The sequence below is a fragment of the Peromyscus maniculatus genome, chromosome 4, assembly GCF_049852395.1.
Source record: "Peromyscus maniculatus bairdii isolate BWxNUB_F1_BW_parent chromosome 4, HU_Pman_BW_mat_3.1, whole genome shotgun sequence".
Taxonomy (NCBI): domain Eukaryota; kingdom Metazoa; phylum Chordata; class Mammalia; order Rodentia; family Cricetidae; genus Peromyscus; species Peromyscus maniculatus.
The window spans coordinates 145,244,895-145,266,341 of NC_134855.1; the positions used below are offsets into that span (position 1 = coordinate 145,244,895).

Here is a 21,447-nt window from a genome sequence, read left to right on the forward strand (position 1 = left end):
GTTCCCTTCTTCATTAATCTTGTCTCAGATTGAGAATGGTAAAGGTATCTTAGCTTTCATGTGCTTGGGGGAAAGCCTGAGGACCTAATGGATCCCAAGCCTGATTCTGCCTGAGTCAGGGCACAGAGCATGGGGAGTGGGGAACCCCTTCTGTCACACATATCCAATCACCTAGATGCACTCCATTTTTAAACATTATCCACACCTACATAGATTATCAGATAACAGTTTCTTAGAAAATTGCCTTAACAAATTTGCATATGAAATGCATAAATCCCCGCTTACTGGTCTGAATGGATGATTACAGAAATACTTATGACTTGTTCACACAAACTGACTGACAAAATATTCACAATATGCAGTTCCTTTGAAATTTCGGGATCTATTTTCTTTGTTTTAAACACATATTATGCATCCATTAAGCTGTAATTAACACCCTCCCCCCATTTTCTGGTATATTAAAAAAGAAGCCGCTTTCTTTCCCCCTCTTTTTTTGACACGTGGTAATTAGATTGCTTTCACAGATAATATGGGTAATGCTGAATGATATGTTTGTTACTGTGGCTATTTACTGTTATGTTTTTGATCAGCTTAGTGATGATAAGTTTTCATGGCAATGCTAGTTACATTAAGTGGTTCTCTTGTACATGTATCTTCAAGCTTGACAGTATATCATGCCTTTTACTGTTTTTGTTCTCCATCATCCCACCCCCTATTGTTTTGTGGCCAGACAGCTTAATTTCATCAATTTGAACTTTTAAAATCAGCCTCATCCAAAATAGCTACAGTAGACTCATGCATTGCTGTATGTAGAGACCCTGGTGCAGGAGTAACTGCTCTCTGGGCATTTGTGAGAGCCACAAGGGCTAAGTGAGATTTGTGGAGTTTGATGGCGTGGGTAGCATGGATTTCAGGAAGGGCATGACCTGAGCAAAACCCATCCATGCACATAGGATGTTTGGGTGTTCTAGTTTCTCTTCTGTTGCTATGATTAAAACACTATCACCAGGAGGAACTTTGGAGAGGAATGGGTTTATTTAGCTTATACTTCCTGTCACAGCCAGTCATCAAGGGAAGTCAGAACAGGAAGTTAAGCAGGAATTTGGAGCAGAAATCATGGAGGAATGCTGCTTGCTGGCTGGCTGGCCTGCTAGGCAGTGACCAGGGAGAGGAAGAGAAAAATGGGTGATCTGAGAAGCTACAGGGCAGGTTCCCCAAGACCTTAATGGCTGATCAGCTGTAGATGGTAGGGCTCAGGCAGTGTATTTTATTCTGTTACTCAGTAGGTTGTTTTCTTTTTTCAAAGGTGTATGTGTGTGTGTGGGCACACATATGAAAGCCAGAAGTCCACATTACATACCTTCTTCTATTATCCTACACCTCATTTTTTGAGACAGGGTCTCTCAGTGAATGCAGAGACTGGCCTGCTAGCTCTTGGGTCTCTACCTTCCCAACCCAGGGACTGCAGGCATGTGCTTAGGTGCCGGGGATCCGGGCTCCAGTCCTTATGACTACACAGCAAGCATGTTACACTCCGAGCCTTGTCCATAGGCTCTGGTTCCCTGCTGATTTTTTCTTCCGTGTGGTACGCCCTCTCTGCTATATGGGAAAAATCTGGGACAGTGGGAAAGCTAGAAAAGAAGCTAAGATTGAGGACCTCAGAAGCCACAACCCTGCCTAAGCACAACTTTAGCAGCATTTTATGCAATACTTGTGAGTACAGTGGGAAATGGGTTTTTATAGCTGTTTTGAAGAAGAGGAAACAGCTGAGAAAGTTTAAGAGACCTGCTTGACATGGTCTAGGGAAAAGAGGTATAGATGAGATTTCTGTCCCACCTCCCAATTTCATAAAGCCACATAGTGTGGAACAAGTGGCTTGTCCATGGTCACATGACGCAGTGAAGCCCGAGACTCTGAGTTGCTGACTTCAGTTTTTGCTTTGGATGACTCTGCTGTCCATACTGGAATCCACAGCTCCAGGCATGTTTCTCCAGATTGCTCCACAAGAGGGAAAACTAACATATTGCCTCCAGGAAGCTAAGTGTTCCTAGGTATTCTGTCTTTCAGGGCTGATGCACCAAGCACAGAGGCGTGCACAGCCTGGTCTCTGACATGCAGCTCAGCTACCGTGAACTGAGGTCCCAGCCAGGGCTGTGCATCAGTGTACCTATTTGTAACAGGGCTAGCATGATACTGCCTCATTGGAATGCTAAATGGTGTTTAGATCAATTCCGGGTATGTAGGGCCTTCTCGGTGTCACTCACCAGGTTAATGTCATCTGCTACTTGCTATTTGTTGCCAAATCCACATTCACTGAGTCAAGGAATGTGTATAATTTAATATTCACTGAAATGAATGTCAAACTTTCATATGTCACTTTCCACATCCCACTTTATAGATGAAGACACTGAGGGTTGGGGACTTTCTCAAAGTCACATCCCTAACAAACAGCATACCTGGAAGGAAAACTAGGTGTCTGGTGAAGAAGATGCAGGATCCTTCCCATGCTGCTGCAGCTGCTTGGCTTTCAGCAGCTCTTGGGCCTCTGCCTCTATCCTTTCTCCCTTCACAGTCCCGGCTGTGGAAGCTGGCAGCCCACCTGTCTTCAGGGACCACTCCGTGTTCTTCTTCTCAGAGCTGTAGGCCCTCAGTTGCCAGTCGCCCAGGCACACTCATGTAATCTTAATGAACAATGTGCAAAGCCATTAAAAACTCAATTAGGACTTTCTTTTTACTGCCGACGTGAGGAAATGCAATCCTGAGGTGCTCATGTGTAAACACAATAGCCGCCATCTGCTCCTAAGAAGCGTGTTGCCTCCAAAAAGGGTATCTGTGTGGCAGACACATCAGTAACGGGCGCTTATCAAGGCATTATTATGCACGAAAGGGGAAAATGCAAAATTTATGGCCAGCCTGAGAGTACTTCCTGGTTTAATTCTACGATTTTCAGTGTTATGTATAATAACTATGAAGAAACTAATGCTGTTTTATGTTCCTTATCACATTGGTACATTTTTTTTTAAGGCAAAGGAAAAGACTGTATTTACAGTCTCTCTCTTTCTTGTTTTTGACTGATCTTGGCATAATGACTGGCTCATTTTTGATCTCTAGGAAACCGACAGCCTTGGGATGATATTAATTATGCCAACCTGTTGATCAAAGAGGGCCCCACTGAGCCGCTGTAGAACAGGGCTCTCACAGTTGAATAATCTTAGCAATGGCAGGCCTGGACTCAAATGACTCAGAGATATGGCTTCTTTCTTTTCCAGAGACCTCTCATGGAGGGGGCTATCAGTGCATCCTCCCATATCCCCTAAGACACTACACCTGCTTTGGGGACTGTTGTGGCTTCCTGCCTCTGTGCCTTTGCACATTCTCATCTAATTCAAACCACCTAGGGTGGCTTCCCTTATTGGCATCCCAATTATTTATAGAGTCTTGTAACTTTGCTTTATACTTTGAATTCTTTTAATAAAGGGGCTTGAGAGAGATAATGGGGGGGGGTCTTCCTGAGGAGCCCAAATAATGACACTGATATGGAAAGATAAATCTCAAAATTATATTGGCTTCATAACGCAATTATAGTTTATTCCTTCTAAAGAATCCCTTTGTGTCCAAAATGGTTGACCTGCAATATAGTCATGACCACTCTGACTCTTTCCCTGTGGCTCTACCCTCCCCTGGATTCTTGAAATCCTGAACATTCAATGTGGTTGGAAAAAGAGACACGTTTTCATGTGTGTGCATTGTCACTTGGGGCTTTTGATAGAAATGTAAGTGCAGACTGCACAGGAATGCAGGGGTCTAAGATTCTCATGTCTTCTGAGCTCTTGGGTAATGCTGAGGCTGTGAATGAAGGACCATCTGTTAGGAAGAGAAGATAATGAAGGATGGATGTGAGCATGAGAGGGAACCGTTTGTTAAGGACTGAGAATAGAACAGGTGCACACCATAATCTGACTTCTTTGAAACTGGGTCCTGTGTTCCCTCTGAACAATATTTCTGTGTCCAGACTTATATGATGCTGTACTAAATAAGATAAATGCTCCATCCTCTTCAGGCTTGCTCAGCTACTGAATCCAGGAAGAACAGAAATGGGTGACAAGAGCTGTTGGAAGGACCCTTTACTAACTTTCTCTGCTGTGGATTTTAAGAAGCTGTGGGTACATGTGTAATGTAGATTGGCAGGTGGACGGGAGCTGCCTGTATACAGAATCCATCATGCAACCTGGCAAGGAGAGAGTTCAGCATATTTCACTTCTCAGGCTGCCTCTCTTCTTGGGAGATGCATGACTACTCAGTGGCAGACAGCCCACCACTCTTTGTGAAGCTTGTGGGCCATAAGCCCATCTGTCAAGGAGACCCATCAGGAGCCTGTGTGTAGACTAGCAAGGGCAGGTATGGATGTTGTCTCAGTCTCATCACTGAGCCTCCGCTTCCCCCTTTAATGGTTTATTCCTTGCTAGTTCTTTGGAGGCTTTTGATAGTTAGATAGCATCTATAATAGGGAAGCATCTTTACACTTACCCTCAACTATTGGCAGTTCATAAAGGGGGGTTATTTACACTATTGACAACTTTTGTTCCACTTCCGCTGGATAGTAACCAGAAGCTGGGTGAGTTTTCTGATTGGTAGGTTATTGAAAATCTGACTGCAGTTTTCTCAGTCCTTGTTATTTGGCTTCCTTGTTGAGTTTTTGGTTGTTTGTTTTAACGTGAGCTCACTCTAATGTCCCCAGTCATCATCCCTGAAGAACAGCTTTCCCTTAGGAATCTGGATTGAGTTAGGGAGGGCATCTAGTTGTTTTTTTATACTTGAATATGGGGAGTACTTGAAGCCTAATTTGTCTTCAAGGCTAATATTTTCTTTAATCCAGCTTTGTGGGCAATTGTATAGAGGTTTTAAATATAATCTCCCTTCTGTGTCCACTTGTAAATTTGTTCAGAACCCAGGAGACAAGGTGTAAATGGTCTGTACTGTCTAAAGCCTCAACAAGATATGGATGGCCCGGCACTTATTATCTTCAGCTCTTAGTCCTGGTATCAGGGTGAGCAAGGCGACTTATGGCTACCAAAGTGGCTCATTTTGCCTGGGGATAAAGGGTCTTAAGATTTCATTCAGAATGATTTTAGTGGTCACAATAAGATTTCAAAGCAATTCTTGTTTTCTAGATAGAAAACATTTATCCCAGCATTACTGGAGTTTATCTACTGTGTTTTATGATGCATTTTGTGCAGGAGAATCATAAGACTTTTAAGTTGCAGAGTTCAGCCTCCCTCCTCAACTGTGAAATTCTCTTAGATATCTCAGTTGGTGCAGGCTTCGAGGAGCCACCACCCGCAGTGAAGAGGACTCACTTTGTCTCTGGGCAGTTGATTCCATTTTGCACAAATTTCACTTGTGATAAAAATCTGTTGCATAATGAGCTGAGATGCGCCTCTTCCTAGTGATGGATCTGAATCTTGTTCTTGGGAAGCTTTATCAATTAGCCAATGTCACAGCAATGTTGTATGAGCACTCAGGAGGAAAGCAGTGGCAAACAACAGTAAGCATTGATTCTTATACTCGCTGATCCGTGCATCGATTGCAGGTTGACTGATGCAGGTTAGATATGTTGACCACATGGCTGTGCCTCTTGCTTTCAAGTTGCAGAGCTTGGCTCTTTACCTGTGGATTGCCTGTGTATGTTACTTCTTGATCCCAAGCCAATTGGGACATCAGCTTCTTATCACCAATAAAGTAGTGCCAGAAGGCAAGCCTAGCTAAAATGGTACCTTTTAACATCTATGTAGCTTCTATTCACAAGTCACATAATGGAGCCCAGTGTCAAGAGCTAGCCTCTGATTCTACAGAGACTGTGAAGCCAGTGCCAAAGGACTTGGACCCAGAGAGGTGTAGAGAACAGGAGACAGTTTCTACTTGTCACAGCAGCTGGAAAGAGGCTCACTCAGGTCCATGGCACAGCTTTTTGCATGCTTAGAAGCAATTATAGCTATTAGAAGCAGTTATATGTTCTACCAATAGATACTTACTGTTAATACGAGTCTCTAAGTGCTTAGAGTGCCATTCACTTTGCATTTCTCCTCAAGCATCTTATAGTTGGTTCTCACACTTTTGGGGGGTGGATATATTTCTTTCTCAGATATGCTTTATTTGTATATGGTCTCCTTTGATATGGAGTCTCCTACACTGAGTGCAGAAACCCAGATGGCATCTGTCCATACATAAGACCCTTCCATATTGTAGCTTCTGTGAGGCTATTTTCCATCCCAGTTCACCTGTAGAAACTGTGGTTGACTCCCTTCTTGGGTTTTTAATCCCTTGCTTCCTTCAAGGTCCTGCTCTTTAGTGATAAGCAATTTCTACTGGGTAGAAATGCTTCCTGTGTAGTACCATCTAACTCCTCATTCTTCCAATACCACTGTGAGGAGGGATTTTAACCCCAGTGATGGAAGTCCTCCTCAGACCCTAAGAAGGGATGTGGCTTACTCAGAGTCAGCCTAACCTGTCACCTAAAGGGACTTTTTTTCCCAACCTCCCTACTAGGTACCAAGTATGGGTGTGACAAGTTTTCAGAAGGACATCTCTCTTTGTTTCTGTTTGCTACCCACTGTGGGTCTCTAGGGTCCTTCATGATGGTCAACAGCTCTGGAAGGGCTTCAGGCCAGAAAGCCCATCTTCTTCTGCCGACCCTGAAGGAGAACGACACGCACTGCATTGACTTCCATTACTACTTCTCCAGCCGGGATCGCTCCAGTCCAGGAGCCTTGAATGTCTACGTGAAGGTCAACGGTGGTCCACAAGGGAACCCTGTCTGGAACGTGTCTGGGGTTGTCACCGAGGGCTGGGTGAAAGCAGAACTTGCCATCAGCACCTTCTGGCCTCATTTCTACCAGGTATGACACTCTGACCTTGCTCTCATTCTAGCAGGTAACAATTACGTATCTTTAGTCTTGCCTTTCCTAGAGTGGATAGGCCTAGAAAGAACCCTATTTGTTTACTCATTTGAATAACTCACGCTGAAGAGGCTTTTCCAGGGATGCAAAGGTGACCCAGCATAGCCCCTGTCTCTCCAGAGGTCTTCAGGAGGGGCCCAATGTGTAGACAGTGCCAGCATAGCCAAGTTTATGTGGAGGAATGCAGGCACCAGAATCTCTTACAAACTCCTAACTGGATTCCACACATGAAAGGGTTGAGGTTCAGAGAGATAAGCTGACTAGTCAGGTAGAGGCTATTTGGTTGAGGGGGCAATAGGGTAGTGTCTAAGAAGACAAGACAGCAAGATCCAATTTGGAAGATTGAATTAAGATAGACTGGAAAGGAGGGCAAGACATTTAAGATATTTGAGAAAGTGATCATACAGGAGATGGAACATGAGAGAGTGAAAGATTTTGAAGAATTTTGGAAACTAAGGTGCTGTGGATATCACTCTATATAAATAAAACACTGATGGCCAGTGACCAGGCAAGAAGTATAGGCTGGACAAAGAGAGAGGAGAATTGGGGAAACAGGAAGAAGGAGGAGAGACATTGTAGCCACTGCCAGGAGAAGCAGCATGTAAAGACGCCAGTAAGCCACCAGACACGTGACAAGGTATAGATTTATAGAAATGGGTTAGTTTAAGATATAAGAACAGTTAACAAGAAGCCTGCCACGGCCATACAGTTTATAAATATTATAAGCGTCTGAGTGATTATTTTATACATGGATTATGGGACTGCGGGGTTTAGTGGAACCTGGAGAAAAGCCCTCCAACAACACTAAGGTCTCTCTCTCTTTTTTTTAAACTATTTTTTGTTTTTGGTGGTTCTCCCCATGCCCACTTTTTGGGACAGGGTCTTACACTGTAGCCCAGAGTATCCTGAACTCACAATGCATCCCAGGCTGGCCTTGAACTTATATCAATCCTCTTGCCTCAGCTTCCCAAGTACTAGAATTTCAGGTGTATGTAACCATGTTCAGCAGAAACAAAGTCCTTTGAGGATATCTTTCAGATGAGATATACAGGGAAGGAACTTGCAGAGCATGTAGCATATGGGGGTTTGAAGGTCAGGCTAACAAGCCAGTCCTGGAGCAGTGATTCACAAACGACCAGTTGGGAAGGAAGGACCACTCTCTCCTAAGTCATTACAGACAAATACTTTTATAAGCCATACTAAACTATGTTGTTGTGATGCCAAATTGTTGTGTCTGCTTTGAACCCCATTCTTGTTTGCCATACTTATCTCATTGTGGATAAAGAGAAATGATACAGACCCACACCATTCACAGATTGCTTGCAGGGGACAACTCCAGACAGGTGTAAGCCAAAATTATTGAGACTTTTTCTTTAAAAACATCATGAGTTAAAAATGTTCATATCATGGAATCAACCTTTGTTTAAGCGTGCAACCTGGTTCTTTTTCTAAGTAAAGCTACTGTATTCTGCACTTACCAACACCACCCATTTTTAGAACATTTCCTTTATCCAACAGGCACCCTTGGACCTAGTTTCAGTCGCCATTCCCACTGATGGAAGTTTTCAAATAAGAAAGTGCCACCACAAATCTGCATTTTGGAGACATCTTCTAGTGTCTGAAGCAGAAGATAGACCCAAGGGTGCCAGATGAGTGGCCAGGGCTTCTTAGATGGCCCTGAGTTCCACACCTCGTTTGTAGTTCTTTCAGTCTGTCAGTGTTAGGAACATATTTCTCTACTGAGCTTGCCTGTTTACGTTAATGAGGCAGTTTCAGCCCTATTTCTGCTTTGCTTTGGCAACTAGAAATCAGAATTTAATACTCAATTACCTTCAATACTTAGCCTAGATTTTTACCATATCTATCTCCCATTTTATCTTCAGTGGCTTGTGATTTGTTTTTAGACTGATAGCATTGTCCTTTCTTAGGCATTTCCTGTAATTCCTCTAGAATTAGAGGGGAGAGAATGATGATGATCATGATGGTGATGCTGAGGGGATGATGATGATGATGATGATGATACCTACCATTTATTGAGTGCTTATGTTATAGGCACAGTGCAAAATATCCTTTCAGAAGTACAGAGGAGAGTCAGGCAGAGCCTGGAGTTGTGGTAATGAGTGTGGACTGTACTCATTATGTATCAGGTAAAGCACTTACTTCCTTTGTGAGAGCAGCAATGTCTTACCAAGAAAAGTGGCTAAAAAGAGAATATAATGGTTTTAACATGTGTGTCATTAGCATTGGGACTTTTTTTATTGTAGATGTTTTGAGAAAGGTGCCTTTGACCTCATTATTTCTTTGTCTTCTTTCCCCTTGTAAAGACGTCTTTAAGCAGTACCAAGTCCACAAACCTTGATCTGGCATTCACAGTGTCAGATATGTTTTAGAGTTCACAGTATTTGCAGTTTACAAGGTGAGAACATTTGCATTCTCCATGTGTTCTGTAAGTAACACCCATCATAGGCTCTCCATGGCACACCAGAATCAAGTGTACAGATATCCTGACCATAAAATTTATGCATATTCACAAGTTGTGGTGTAAATTAAGGCTGCATATGGTGTCTGACCAGCTCAGCTTAACTTTTATCACTAGTTTACATTATCAAATGCCTGTGTGACATAGCTTGCATGCCAGATATCTATGTTGGTTTTGGGGTGTAGCCCCCTGTTTTGTACCTGCAGGGTTTCATGGATGAGGGGAGTTCTTCTTGTTCTCTTGGAAAGAACTGGCACCAGTTGTTTTATGAAATGCTCTTTGGTGAAGGTGAAGTGGCCCAGGGTTTGGGAAAACTATGTTGCATCTCTATTTAGGAAATACAGCCAGCCAAGTAGGGTTATAGAGAGCCAGGAAAAAAATCTGTGTATTGGTATTCAATCTACTATCTGCTTTGGAAGTTTGACCTTGACCAGTCTTTAGCATGTGACCCTCTTAGCATAGAGGTAATATTCTAGGGAGTGGTGTCCCAGTTTCCTGATTTATCTGAGATAGCCCTGGTTTACTTGTCTTGTCTTGGTGAATTGTTGAGCATCATGGGGACCATTTGGGATTTCTAAATTACACAGTGCCTATGTCCATAGAGATTTAGAGCATGTTTGTTGGTCCACGTGGTTTTTGCTTATCCCTATTGTACACCAGACAGAGAATGGTGGGCCTTAAAGTGTCTGTCATCACCTAACTCTGCTGTTGTGCCATGAAAGCAGACAGTCACAATATGTAGATGAACAGATGTAGCTGTTCCAGTCAAGTTTTATGTGTAGCAATGGCTGATGGTCCAGTTTTGGTTTCCAGGCCTTAGTTTGCTATGCTCTGATATGGATGAGGCTGAGAAATATATTACAAAGTCCAACAGCGCATAGGAAAGCATTGACAAATCTCGGCCACAACTGAAATTCCTGGTCTCCAGAGTATTCTCACTGGACCGCTGAGTTTAAACATCTGTTGTCTCCATAAACTCATGAATACTCCCACTGAAGCCTCAGACTTCAGTCAGACCTTTTGAGAGCCTGCTGTGAGTAGATTTAGGATAGGGTCATGGCTTGAAGTATACTAAACAGGACAGTTAACCCAGAAATGGGACTGTCCCTCCATTTGCCCTCTTCTTTGATGGAGATTGAGGAAGAAAGGACATTTGATGAGCCCCCATCCCTCTGGCCCTGTGGTATGCTATTTCTGTATCCCATGTCTTTGTGCAGAAGCTCCCTGTTTTCAGTGGCAACAGATCCAGTCTTCTAATGTAGGGGATATTATTAGTAAATCAGTTTCCCCATCATCCTACCCACATTCACCAGCTCTGAGCTCTGTGTCCTGTGTTTTGAGGAAACATTTTGCCTATACTGGGAATCTGCTGCTCTCTAGTTGTGTGATGTCACCTGTGTCCTGTCATCTATCATTTAGGATCGCAATGGTCTCACATGTAAGATAGAAAGAGGAACAGGTACCAGGATAGGTCACTCTGTAGGTTAAAGTTGATCCCATATGGGGAGACATGTCAGACTTGAAGTGATTGGAAGGAAGTAGAACTGGAAATAGAGGGAAAGAAAGTGGAGGGAGGAAGTCATCACTGAAGAATGATACAGCATTGTTGAGCTTGTCTTCTGTGGCCTCTGTGCCTTTTCTTAGGTAAGTAGCCTTACCAAGAGACTGCCAAACAATTTCCATCCTCCTCCATTCCCTTTGCTCTGAGCTTTGTGAGGGCAAATCACTCAGGTGTTGAGAGCAGTGTCATGGAAAAAGCACGTGTCACCCCTGTGCACACTCAGCCATTTCTGGCCACAAGCACAGCTGAGCACACACAGACACCTAAATTCCTATGTCTGCCCAGATTCAAACACGTGAATACACACACACTCATGGGTAGAATAATGAGAAAGGGGACCCCTCAAGAGACTCTAAGACAGGAGTGGAACGGGTTTTGAAATTCTCCAGACTTCAAGCACCAGTCCTGTGTGTAGATCCTGTGGACTGAGTCAAATTTGGTTTTCAGCATTGCTGGGCTTTGAACCTTATGGGTCTGTGTATTCATTTATTAAAGTCATATTTCACAGTCCTAAAATTGACTTTAGCTCTGTAATAAACAAAAATGTCATCTTTCATATTATTGGACTTTGGAATACTGGGCCTTCCGAAGGGCCCCAGGTGAGAAAAATCCCTTGGCAGCCCACACCTCCCACTCCGCTCCTGCCTGCTTCCCCTGGAAAGCTAATTCAGTGCCTGTGAAGCCTTGTGCTTCTGGTCTAGGCCTCTTTTCAGGTGATATCAATTCAATTTCATATTTTAGTGGCTCCGAGTTTTCCCCAATATTTAGGGAAAAAAAATAACACTATTACTAACTTTTCAGCCACCTGCCTGCTCTTCTCTCCATTTCCTGCTTAAGTAAAATGACCTTTGATTTGGCACTGGAAAGTGTTCCACAGACCCTTGAAATGAAGGACTCACCTGATATTGGTATACTTGTCCTCAGAGCTCAGTCCCTTTCTCAGGAGCTACCTGGCATCTGGCACTTTAGGTTTAGTATGGACAGTGACAATTGAGGGGATTTTGTCACAGCAGTTCGCCCTCTATCCTACCCTTTGTCTCCCACCCTGTCTCCTTTCCCACACTCCATCTCTATTATGCAGCAAATGTTCCTCCTCCTATAGAGGCCTCTGTGAGCTGGAGTGGGAAAGAATGTCCCTTGATTGTACTCTAAGCAATCTTCCCCACAATGCCTGTAGAGCACTCTTCCTAAGAGGGACTCTGATAAGTCAACATTTTTCTCTTATCTTTTAAGAAATGTTTGCAGCCCTTTGAAATTTTTGCTGCGTTTTCTGCAGAAGGATTGCAGAAGATCACAGAGAAACCCTGGGTCTCTTAAGCCGTGACCTGATATGTTCACATCCTTCCCCAAGCATACACATCATAATTTTTTTTTTAAGTTTAGTGTAATCTTCTCTGAGTCTTTCCTGGGAATTGCATCCAGGCTTTGACTCTGCACAGAGGCAGGTTTGAACTGGTTTGTGTAAGCCCGCCCCCAATACCTACATCAGGAGATCTCCAGCAGGGCTTTAGGCAGGGCTGTGGTTGGCAGTAGGTTCCATGCAGCAGCCTTGAGGCTGTGGAATGTCCTTCACAGAGCTTGAGATAATGGGATCAGGCCTCCCACTATGGTCTTAGCACCCGGGGTCCCTGCTTCTTTGAGTGTCCTTTGCCCTTCTGGGTGTGTAGCCTACTTCAATATTTCACCCAATTCCACCCCTTCCCTTCCTGCTCCTTGGAGACATCTGTCTCTAGAGTACTCTCAGGTCTACCTCCATCATTTCTGTTATTTTCATGACCAAAGATACTCATTATCTCTCTGTTCACAGCTTCTGGGTGGGCCTTTCTTTCTAGAGGATACTGGCATCCTCCTTTTTGGTGTCTGTACTTAGAAAATGGCCCTGGTTAAGATCTAGCCAATGATCAGCACCTCCCATGCCAATGCAGAGAGGTGGGGCAGTCATCACCACACAACCCAGCAGGAGTCTTCTAAAATATCTCTGAACATCTTCCCTGACATTTCAGAAATTTGCACTCAGAGATTAATGTCTTTTCTAGTTTATCTTTCGCCGCAATTTTCTTATTGAAATAGCTTGCCAGATTTTTGTGGGGGTTAGGGTAGACTATTGATTTCTTTTTTTGGCTGTCAATAATTCTTTGGAACTCCCCAAATAAAAAGGATATGCTTATTTTAACTGGTATGTATATTACATGTCTTGTTCTCGGGTTGTCGTTTGATTTTCGATTTTTTTCAGACTCTTGTTAACATAAGAAACATCTACAACATCATAGTCATTAATATTCATTGTATAACTTTTAAGAACTTGATTTTAAGATTATTATTTTATAGTTTTAGGAAATTTGGTTACAAAAATGTATAAGACAAAACCTATACAAATTTTATTCACTGGGAGTCTTATTGGTGTTACACTATAATCTAGCTAATGATCTCTTTATAAATCCTTGAGCATTTGGACAGAAATTTTGCTTTCTCAAAAATATTCATTAACATATTTAAGAAAATATATATATTTGTTGTATTGATTTTTCTATTTGATTGACCAAAGCATAGATCAAAGTCTTTTTTTTCTTTTGACTTTTTTTTCCCTTTTATTTTATTTTACAATACCATTCAGTTCTACATATCAGTCACGGATTCCCTTGTTCTCCCCCCCCCCCCTTCTCCCTTCCCCTTTACCCCAGCCCACCCCCCATTCCCATCTCCTCCAGGGCAAGGACTCTCCTGGGGATTCAGCTCAACCTGGTAGATTCAGTCCAGGCAGATCCAGTCCCCTCCTCCCAGACTGAGCCTGCATAAGCCCCAGGTTTCAAACAGCCAACTCAGGAAATGAGCACAGGACCCGGTCCCACTGCCTAGATGCCTCCTAAATAGATCAAGCCATCAACTGTCTCACCTATTCAGAGGGCCTGATCCAGTTGGGGGACCCTCAGCCTTTGGTTCATAGTTCATGTGTTTCCATTTGTTTGGCTATTTGTCCCTGTGCTTTATCCAACCTTTGTTTTCAACAATTCTCGCTCATATAAACCCCCCTCTTTCTCACTAATTAGACTCCCGGAGCTCCACCCGGGGCCTAGCCATGGATCTCTGCATCCAGATTCTTTAGTCCTTGGATGGGGTTTCTGGCATGACTATTAGGGTGTTTGGCCATCCCATCACCAGAGTAGGTCAATTATGGCTGTCTCTCGACCATTGCCAGCAGACTATTGTGGGGGTATCTTTGTGGATTTCTGTGGGCCTCTCTAGCACTTTGTTTCTTCCTTTTCTCATGTGGTCTTTATTTACCATGGTCTCCTATTCCTTGTTCTCCCTCTCTGTTCTTGATCCAGCTGGGATCTCCTGCTCCCATGAAGGGAGAGGGTCGAGGGATAGATCAAAGTCTTTAGAGACTATGTTCTCCCCCAGCCCCCATCATCATTTTCCTTTCAAGTTTCTTGTCTTGAAGGACTCTAGATGCAACTTTTAGTGGTAAATTTAGTCTACTTAATGGTTTATATTTTTCAGTTTGGTTAAAAGTCTACTTTGAAACAGTCCCATTATTTTTTGTAACAATTGTTTTCTGTTCACTTGCATTTCCCTTATTGTGTCTTTGTTCCACTCCTTATTTGTAAGGTTACTGAGTTATTCTGTCTTAGGTGTTTATCTTACAGCATACAATTAGACTTTGATTATTTAGACAGTCTGGCTGTTTTCCTCTATTTTTACCCATTTATATTTATTGTCAAAACAGAAACATTTTTCTTGTATTTGTCATTTTTTATTTCACAGTATGAATGCTTTTTCTACTATTTCTTTTGAAATATATTTGCTTTATATACTCTGTTTTAATTTTTTTCCCATGGACTTCAGTTTTTCCATTGAATTATTTAAACTCTCTCTGTCTCTGTCTCTCTGTTTCTCTCTCTTACACACACACACACACACACACACACACACACACACACACACACAGGCATTTGGTTCTTTAGAGAAAGACTTCTATAGGTTCCCCCTCCTGCAGGATGAAGGAAAGATTATTCTTTTATCTCTGTATGCTTTTTTCAGGTCATACACAATCCCATGTGTTAATTCTCTCTGAAGGTCTGTACTGTTTTAGGGAAATGCTTTTCAAGAGTGGTCATTGTGCAGAAGCAACTATGTTGTATGTCTATCACTCCCCCATCATTTCCCAACACTCTCAGATTTCATATTTCATGGATGGATCTTATCACCAATGAGACTGCCTCTTCACAGCCATTTCCACTTCTCTTCCTGCTCTCTGAGTATAACTGTTAGAGCTCCAGGGCCCACTGAGAGCACTGACCTTTGAACCCACTGGCCTGAACAACATGGTTCCCTATAGAGATTTCCTATTGATCACCTACTTTATTGTTCAACCACAGACTTGAGCTGTGTAGTAGGGACAGGACAGGGGGTTCATTTTGGAGGTCATCACTGTGGTAGATATGAAAAACAATTACAGGCTAAATTAAACACCTGCACTGATACCTGACTGGCTTTGACTCACAAATGGCTGCTTCCCATGACCTATCTAATAAAAGAGATGGAAAAACAGGGGCATATTTGAGCAATTCTACTAGGGTAGAATCAAAAAGAACCTGAAGATAAGGGATGAAGTTGAAGTAGAAGCTCATACAGTTGTCCAGGTCTCCAGCTATGATGAGTGGGAAGGCTATAGCACTGTATTTTAGGAGGAATGGCCCATTGGGTATTAATATGCTCAGAACGGACACATACAGAACATGTGAGGAAACTTCTTGATTGTCAGCTGATTAGATTATTCTGATTAATGTTCTGATGAAAGACATAGGCCACCGAGCTGGGCTTGGCATTGCCAGTGACTTGGCAAGGGCTGAAGGGTGAGTGTGTGCAGTCAGATGGAGAGGAGAGGAAACATGGTCTCCAAAAGGATGGAGACGGAAGAGTACCTATAAACTCATGACAGGATGGCCTTGTATATATGAGAAAATTCAAATGTGAAGTCTCCTCTGAGCCCAAGTAGAGACTGGGAAAGAGACAAGCTGCGAATACGGACAATTGCAGAAGCATTGTCAAGTTGTAATAATAATTATAGTAGACATTCATCGAGAATGCCATGTATCTAACATTCTCAATAGGATTTTAATTCCCTCCACCTGAAAAGTTACCTAATGCGGTAGATATTGCAATTATAAGTGCAGACACTAGGGCTCAAAACAAGGAGCTTTTCTTCTTTTTTTTATATAATCTTTTATTTATGTATTTTATGTGTATGAATGTTTTGTTTACATGTACAAGAAGAGGACATCAGGTTCCATGGGAATACAGTTATAGAAGGTTATTAGCCACAATATGGTTGCTGGGAATTGAACTCAGGATCTCTGGATGAGCAGCCCATGCTCTTAACTACGGAGCCATCTCTCCAGCCCCACCATCTTCATTCTGAAAATAAGAGAGAATTTTGGTGAAGTTTCATCAGGTTTAGTAATTAAAATATTAGTGTCTCTAATGAAAACAATCTGGAGAGGAGTATTTGTGAATGACTGGGATTTTTATCCTTAACATTTTGTGGTGGAAGTAAGGAAATGGTAGAAATGGCTTTATTAAACTACTAAGAATTGTGATTGAAATACAACTGGCCACAGAGAAGAACTTACTACAGAGAGCTAGTTTTTCAAGAATAGGAAAAGCTAAAGCCATTTATATATGTTAAGGTCAGAGGGAAAAGGGGAGGGCCTGGAAATACAGAGTAGCAAAGAAAAGCCCAGAAGAGCCAAAGGTTCTGGAAACCAGCAGGCATCAGCCAGGTTCGAGGGTTCTGAATTACTTGCAGAGATTGTGGTTGGTGTGGAGGAAGGATAGGTTTGTGGGTAAGAAGTGCAGAGTCAGCCCATCCCTGATCTTCTTGAAGCTGTAGTTCCTTCTGGGATTGGGTGAGTGGATGATGAAAGGAGAACATTGGGTAGGGGGTTGTGGATGGAGAAGGAAGGTCCACAATCAGCCTGGTGAGGTTCAAAAAGAGGTGTAAAGGAATTAGTCTCACAGAGGGAAATACATTGGTGATTAGCCAACATGGTAAAAGTAGCCTGGGCTTGATGAGAATGTAGGGAGGTCTAGGTGAATGGCAGACTCCAGGGAAGTACAGATCCAGGTACTGTGTGAGTCTAAGGAACAGATGAAAGAATCGTGAGTCGGGAGAGGGCTGTAGGGTAAGAGTCTGACAGAGCATTGCCAAGTGTCATGTCCAAGTTCGAAAATGTAGCTGTAGGGAGTGTGAATTAGTACTGTGAAAGGTTCTGGCCATGGTGTTCACACAGATACTCATTCCTCCTCAGTGAAGAGAGAGAGAAGGCAAGGGAAGCTTAATTATTAAATTTTTGTGGAAATAAAAAGTTTTGGTAGGAGTCAGAGTGGAGAAAAGTTCTTGCTTCCTTCCACTCCTAGATACTACCAGGTATATCGCTGCTAGTTCCTAAGGGGTGGGATGAAGACGTCCAGGAAGTCTTAGTAAATGGCTCAGCCAGCAAAGTGCTTGCTGCAAACACAGGGACTTGAGTTTGATCCTTAGCACCCCTGTAAAAAGGAGGCAGGTTTTTAGTGGCACATTCTTGCAGTTCCAGTGCTGGGAAGGTATAGACAGGCAAGCTCTAGGTTTATTGGAGAATCCAAGCCAAGTGAGAGACTCTACCTCAAAAAAACAAGATGAGTGGTACCTTAGGAATGACAACAAGAGGCTGATCTCTAGCTGCCAAATACACATACAAATATACATACTTACACACACACACACACACACACACACACACACACACACACACACTCAGGAAGTCCAAGTTGACTATAGAGTCCCATCAGGATCAAGTCTCTTTGGCTTACACTGATTTCCAAGACAATAAGGAAATTGGGCTATTTGTAAATAGTTCCTTCTGTAATTCGTTTAAAACCACAAGGAGGTACTGATGGGGACCCAGGGTCTTATTCAAATTGTTTGTTGTTGTGGCTAAGTGTTATTTCTGAAATCCATTCAAAATGTTCCACATGGCTGGCTTCTACTGCTGGTCACCAGAGTGTAAACTTTTTGCCTTGTTTGTAAACCCACGTCAACTGGCAGCATGGCGCACTCTCCTAACGTGAGGCGTTGTTGGCCGATTCTGATGGGAGGCTGACACAGAAGGGGACTGGGGGCTCTGTGACTTCTTCAGGTGAATGTGGACAAATGCTTCTGTGAAACTGACATAAGCCCTGTGTATTTCAGGTGATATTTGAATCCGTCTCTTTGAAGGGTCATCCTGGTTACATCGCTGTGGACGAGGTCCGGGTCCTTGCTCATCCATGCAGTAAGTCTATTCATTTCTCCCAACACATCCTTTCTCCGTGCCTGACTGGGTAGTCACAAGGATGCAATGCCCCTATTCATTCAGCACAGAGCCATCTCACTTGCTCTCTTTTAATCCTTCAAAACTGCTTACATACCCAGTGCAATCAGTCCTGAATAAATCCATAATTTTGCTGGCCCGTTCAACAGGCAGCACCTCCAGGAATTTGCAGAGACTGGCAAAATAATTCGTCTGAATCTCTCTCCATTATTAAGGGAGTCTAAAGTCCTGATTGTTTATTAGTGGGATTCAGACCACTGAAGTGGAAGAATTAGGGGCCTTTAGATAGAATCTTCTGCAATTGTCTTTTTAAAAAAAAAACAAAACGAAACAAGAAAAGAACATTAAACATGAAGCAAATTAGCACATCCTTCACCCACAAGGAAAAGGACTCCAGAGCTATTAATTCTTTACAAATAATTTTAAGTATACTTATCAGCACTGTGTAGGTGTAGGGCAAGATTACCATGGTTAGTACTCATGGGACAGTGTCAAGAGTCCTCAGTGGCATTCCACTCCTTCTTGAAGTTCCCTTCTTTGCAATATTTAGTCAAAGACACTTGAATGTATCTCAGCAAGGAGCCACACAGCTCCTGCTTAGCCAAGTCCTGGGTACAGGCAGTTGTGCTAATATTATACCTTATAGGTGTATGATTGGGAGACTAGAGTCTGGAGATGCCTAGGAATCATGGAAGGCACTGCCAGAGTTGTCTGGGATGCCAGGTCCTCAGTTTGCAAGTGTGGTGTCTTAGATTCCTATCAGTTGCTTGGCAGCCATTTAGTTCTAGATGACTCTTGGGATTTCTCAATTCTCCCATGTGACCATGAGACATTGAGTTAAATATATTTTAGTAGGCTGAAGTATCCATGGCAAGCTGACATTTTAAAAATCTTAATTTATTCTTTGAAAATCTCATACAGGTAATATAGTGTTTCTTGATTATGCCTATGTATTAGTCCCCTTTCCGTTCCCCCTGGATCCCACATTACATCTCTCTCCCAGCTTCATGTGCTCCCCCCCTCACCACTTGCTTCCTTGCTTGCTTATTAATTAATTATTTAAAACCCACAGATTCTAATTAGTGCTTTCCATATATGTGCGGCTGTTGAGTTCACCCTTGGGGCATAGGGAACAGGCAGTGGTCCACACCTAAGGAAAAGAGACACTGCCTGCCCTCACAGCATACCACAGCCGTCAACTGTCAAGAGCTCCTTAGTTAGGAGTGGGGTCTCTAGGGAGCCCTCACTGTGTTCTTGCTGGAATTTTTTTTTTTTTTTTTGGTTTTTCGAGACAGGGTTTCTCTGTGTAGCTTTGCGCCTTTCCTGGAGCTCACTTGGTAGCCCAGGCTGGCCTGGAACTCACAGAGATCTGCCTGGCTCTGCCTCCCGAGTGCTGGGATTAAAGGCGTGTGCCACCAACGCCCAGCTTGGAATTTTTAACTGGCTAGATTTTGTGCAGGTCATATGTAGGGAACCACAGATGCTTAGAATTCACATGTTCAATAGCCATGCCATGCCCAAAGGACAGCAGTTCACCCCCTCCCTTCTTGCTCTTCCATTTTTTCAGTCTCCTCTTCTACATTTCCTGAGACTGGGGAGGCAGACTGACATAGACATCCCATCCACAGCAGAGTTGGTTCCTCTTCAAAGATTTTAGAGAATTCTGCAGTGAACTCTTCCAGTGCTGGCCTTATTTTTAGCTGGGAGACTTTTAATTACTATTTCAATCTTGTTGCTCATTATGGACCTGTTTAACTTTTTTTTTATTTCATATTGATTTAATTTTGGTATGTTGTCTGCATCTAGATTTTTTCCATTTCCTTTAGATTTTTTTTTTCAATTTAGTGGAGCTGGGACTTTTTAAAAAACATGTTCTTATGATTTTTCTGAATTCCATTGGTATCTGTTCTAATGTCTCCCAATTCATTTCTAATTTTACTAATTTGTGTCTTTTCTGTATTTATTTTAGTAAATTTGGCTAAGGGCTTGCCAATCTTATTGATCTTTTCCAAGAACCACCTCATTGTTCTATTGATTATTTGTAGTATTTTTCTACTCCATTAATTTCAGCCCTGATTTTGATGATCTCTTTCCATCAACTCTTTGGGCATTTGGTTTGTTCTTGCTTGTCCAAGGTTTATCATTAAGTTATTTATTTGAGACACAAATTCTTTTGATGCAGGTACTTACTGTTATAAATAGTCCTCTTAGTAAACCAAACTAGCTTTATAAAGAAAAGAGTTTATTAACTCACAGTTTTTGGAGGTTCAAGGGCATAACTCTGGCATAGGCTCAGGTTCATTGATAGCTCATTAGTTTATAGAGTCTGGAAGCAGAGCAGAACATCACATGAAAACAAACAGGGAATACACACATGCATGTCAAATCTCCGTCCACATTTGCTGACACCAGGATTGAATTGGTAGTGCTCCACTGCAAAGAACTTGTCCAAGCCTTACCTCATTCTGAAACTACCAATTCTAAATGTCACCCTCAGATTCTACCCTGTAGTGTAAATTCTTATTGGTCTTAATAATAGAAACCCAGAGTCAGATAATGCTGAAAGATCAGAAAAGTAAAGGAGCCTCCCGCTAGTGAGACTTCTTAACCTCTACTGAATCCTCAGATTGAAAAGCTCCTGTCTCCTCCCACCTTATATTCCTCTCTCTACCCAGCCATATCACTTCCTGTCTCCACCTCCCTAGTGTTGAGATTAAAGGCATGAGCCTCCACTGCCTGGCTCTGTTTCTCTTTTAGACTGGATCAATTTTGTGTATCCGAGGGTGGCCTTGATCTCCTAATCTTCCTGCTTCCTTCTCCTAAGTGTTGGGATTAAAGCTGTACCACTGCTTGGCCTCTATGGTTAACTAGTGGCTTAGCTCCTCGATGTGATCTCCAGGCAAGCTTTATTTGTTAGAGCACAAACAAAATGTCACCACACTTCCCTCTTTGTGTCACTGACTTTGGGGATTGAACTTTGGTGTGAGTTTGGAAGACAAAATATTCAAACCACAGCAGTTATGCTATGGGTAAGGGAGCAGCTTATAGCCACCTCAAGAGTCATCATGTGTCCTTACTTATCTATGTGCCTTTCAATAC

General features: G+C 42.6%; 1 protein-coding gene across 8 annotated transcripts in view; it reads left to right on the forward strand.

The window, feature by feature from the left end:
* The window catches only part of Ptprt (protein tyrosine phosphatase receptor type T), a 1,096,883-nt gene that overhangs the window by 358,922 nt on the left and 716,514 nt on the right, over positions 1–21,447 (forward strand). For all 8 annotated transcript variants that reach the window (XM_042276726.2, XM_042276732.2, XM_042276733.2 and 5 more), the window contains exons 3-4: positions 6,625–6,896; positions 18,228–18,309. In XM_042276726.2, the coding sequence (XP_042132660.1) occupies positions 6,625–6,896; positions 18,228–18,309 (354 nt within the window). The remainder of the gene's footprint in view (positions 1–6,624; positions 6,897–18,227; positions 18,310–21,447) is intronic.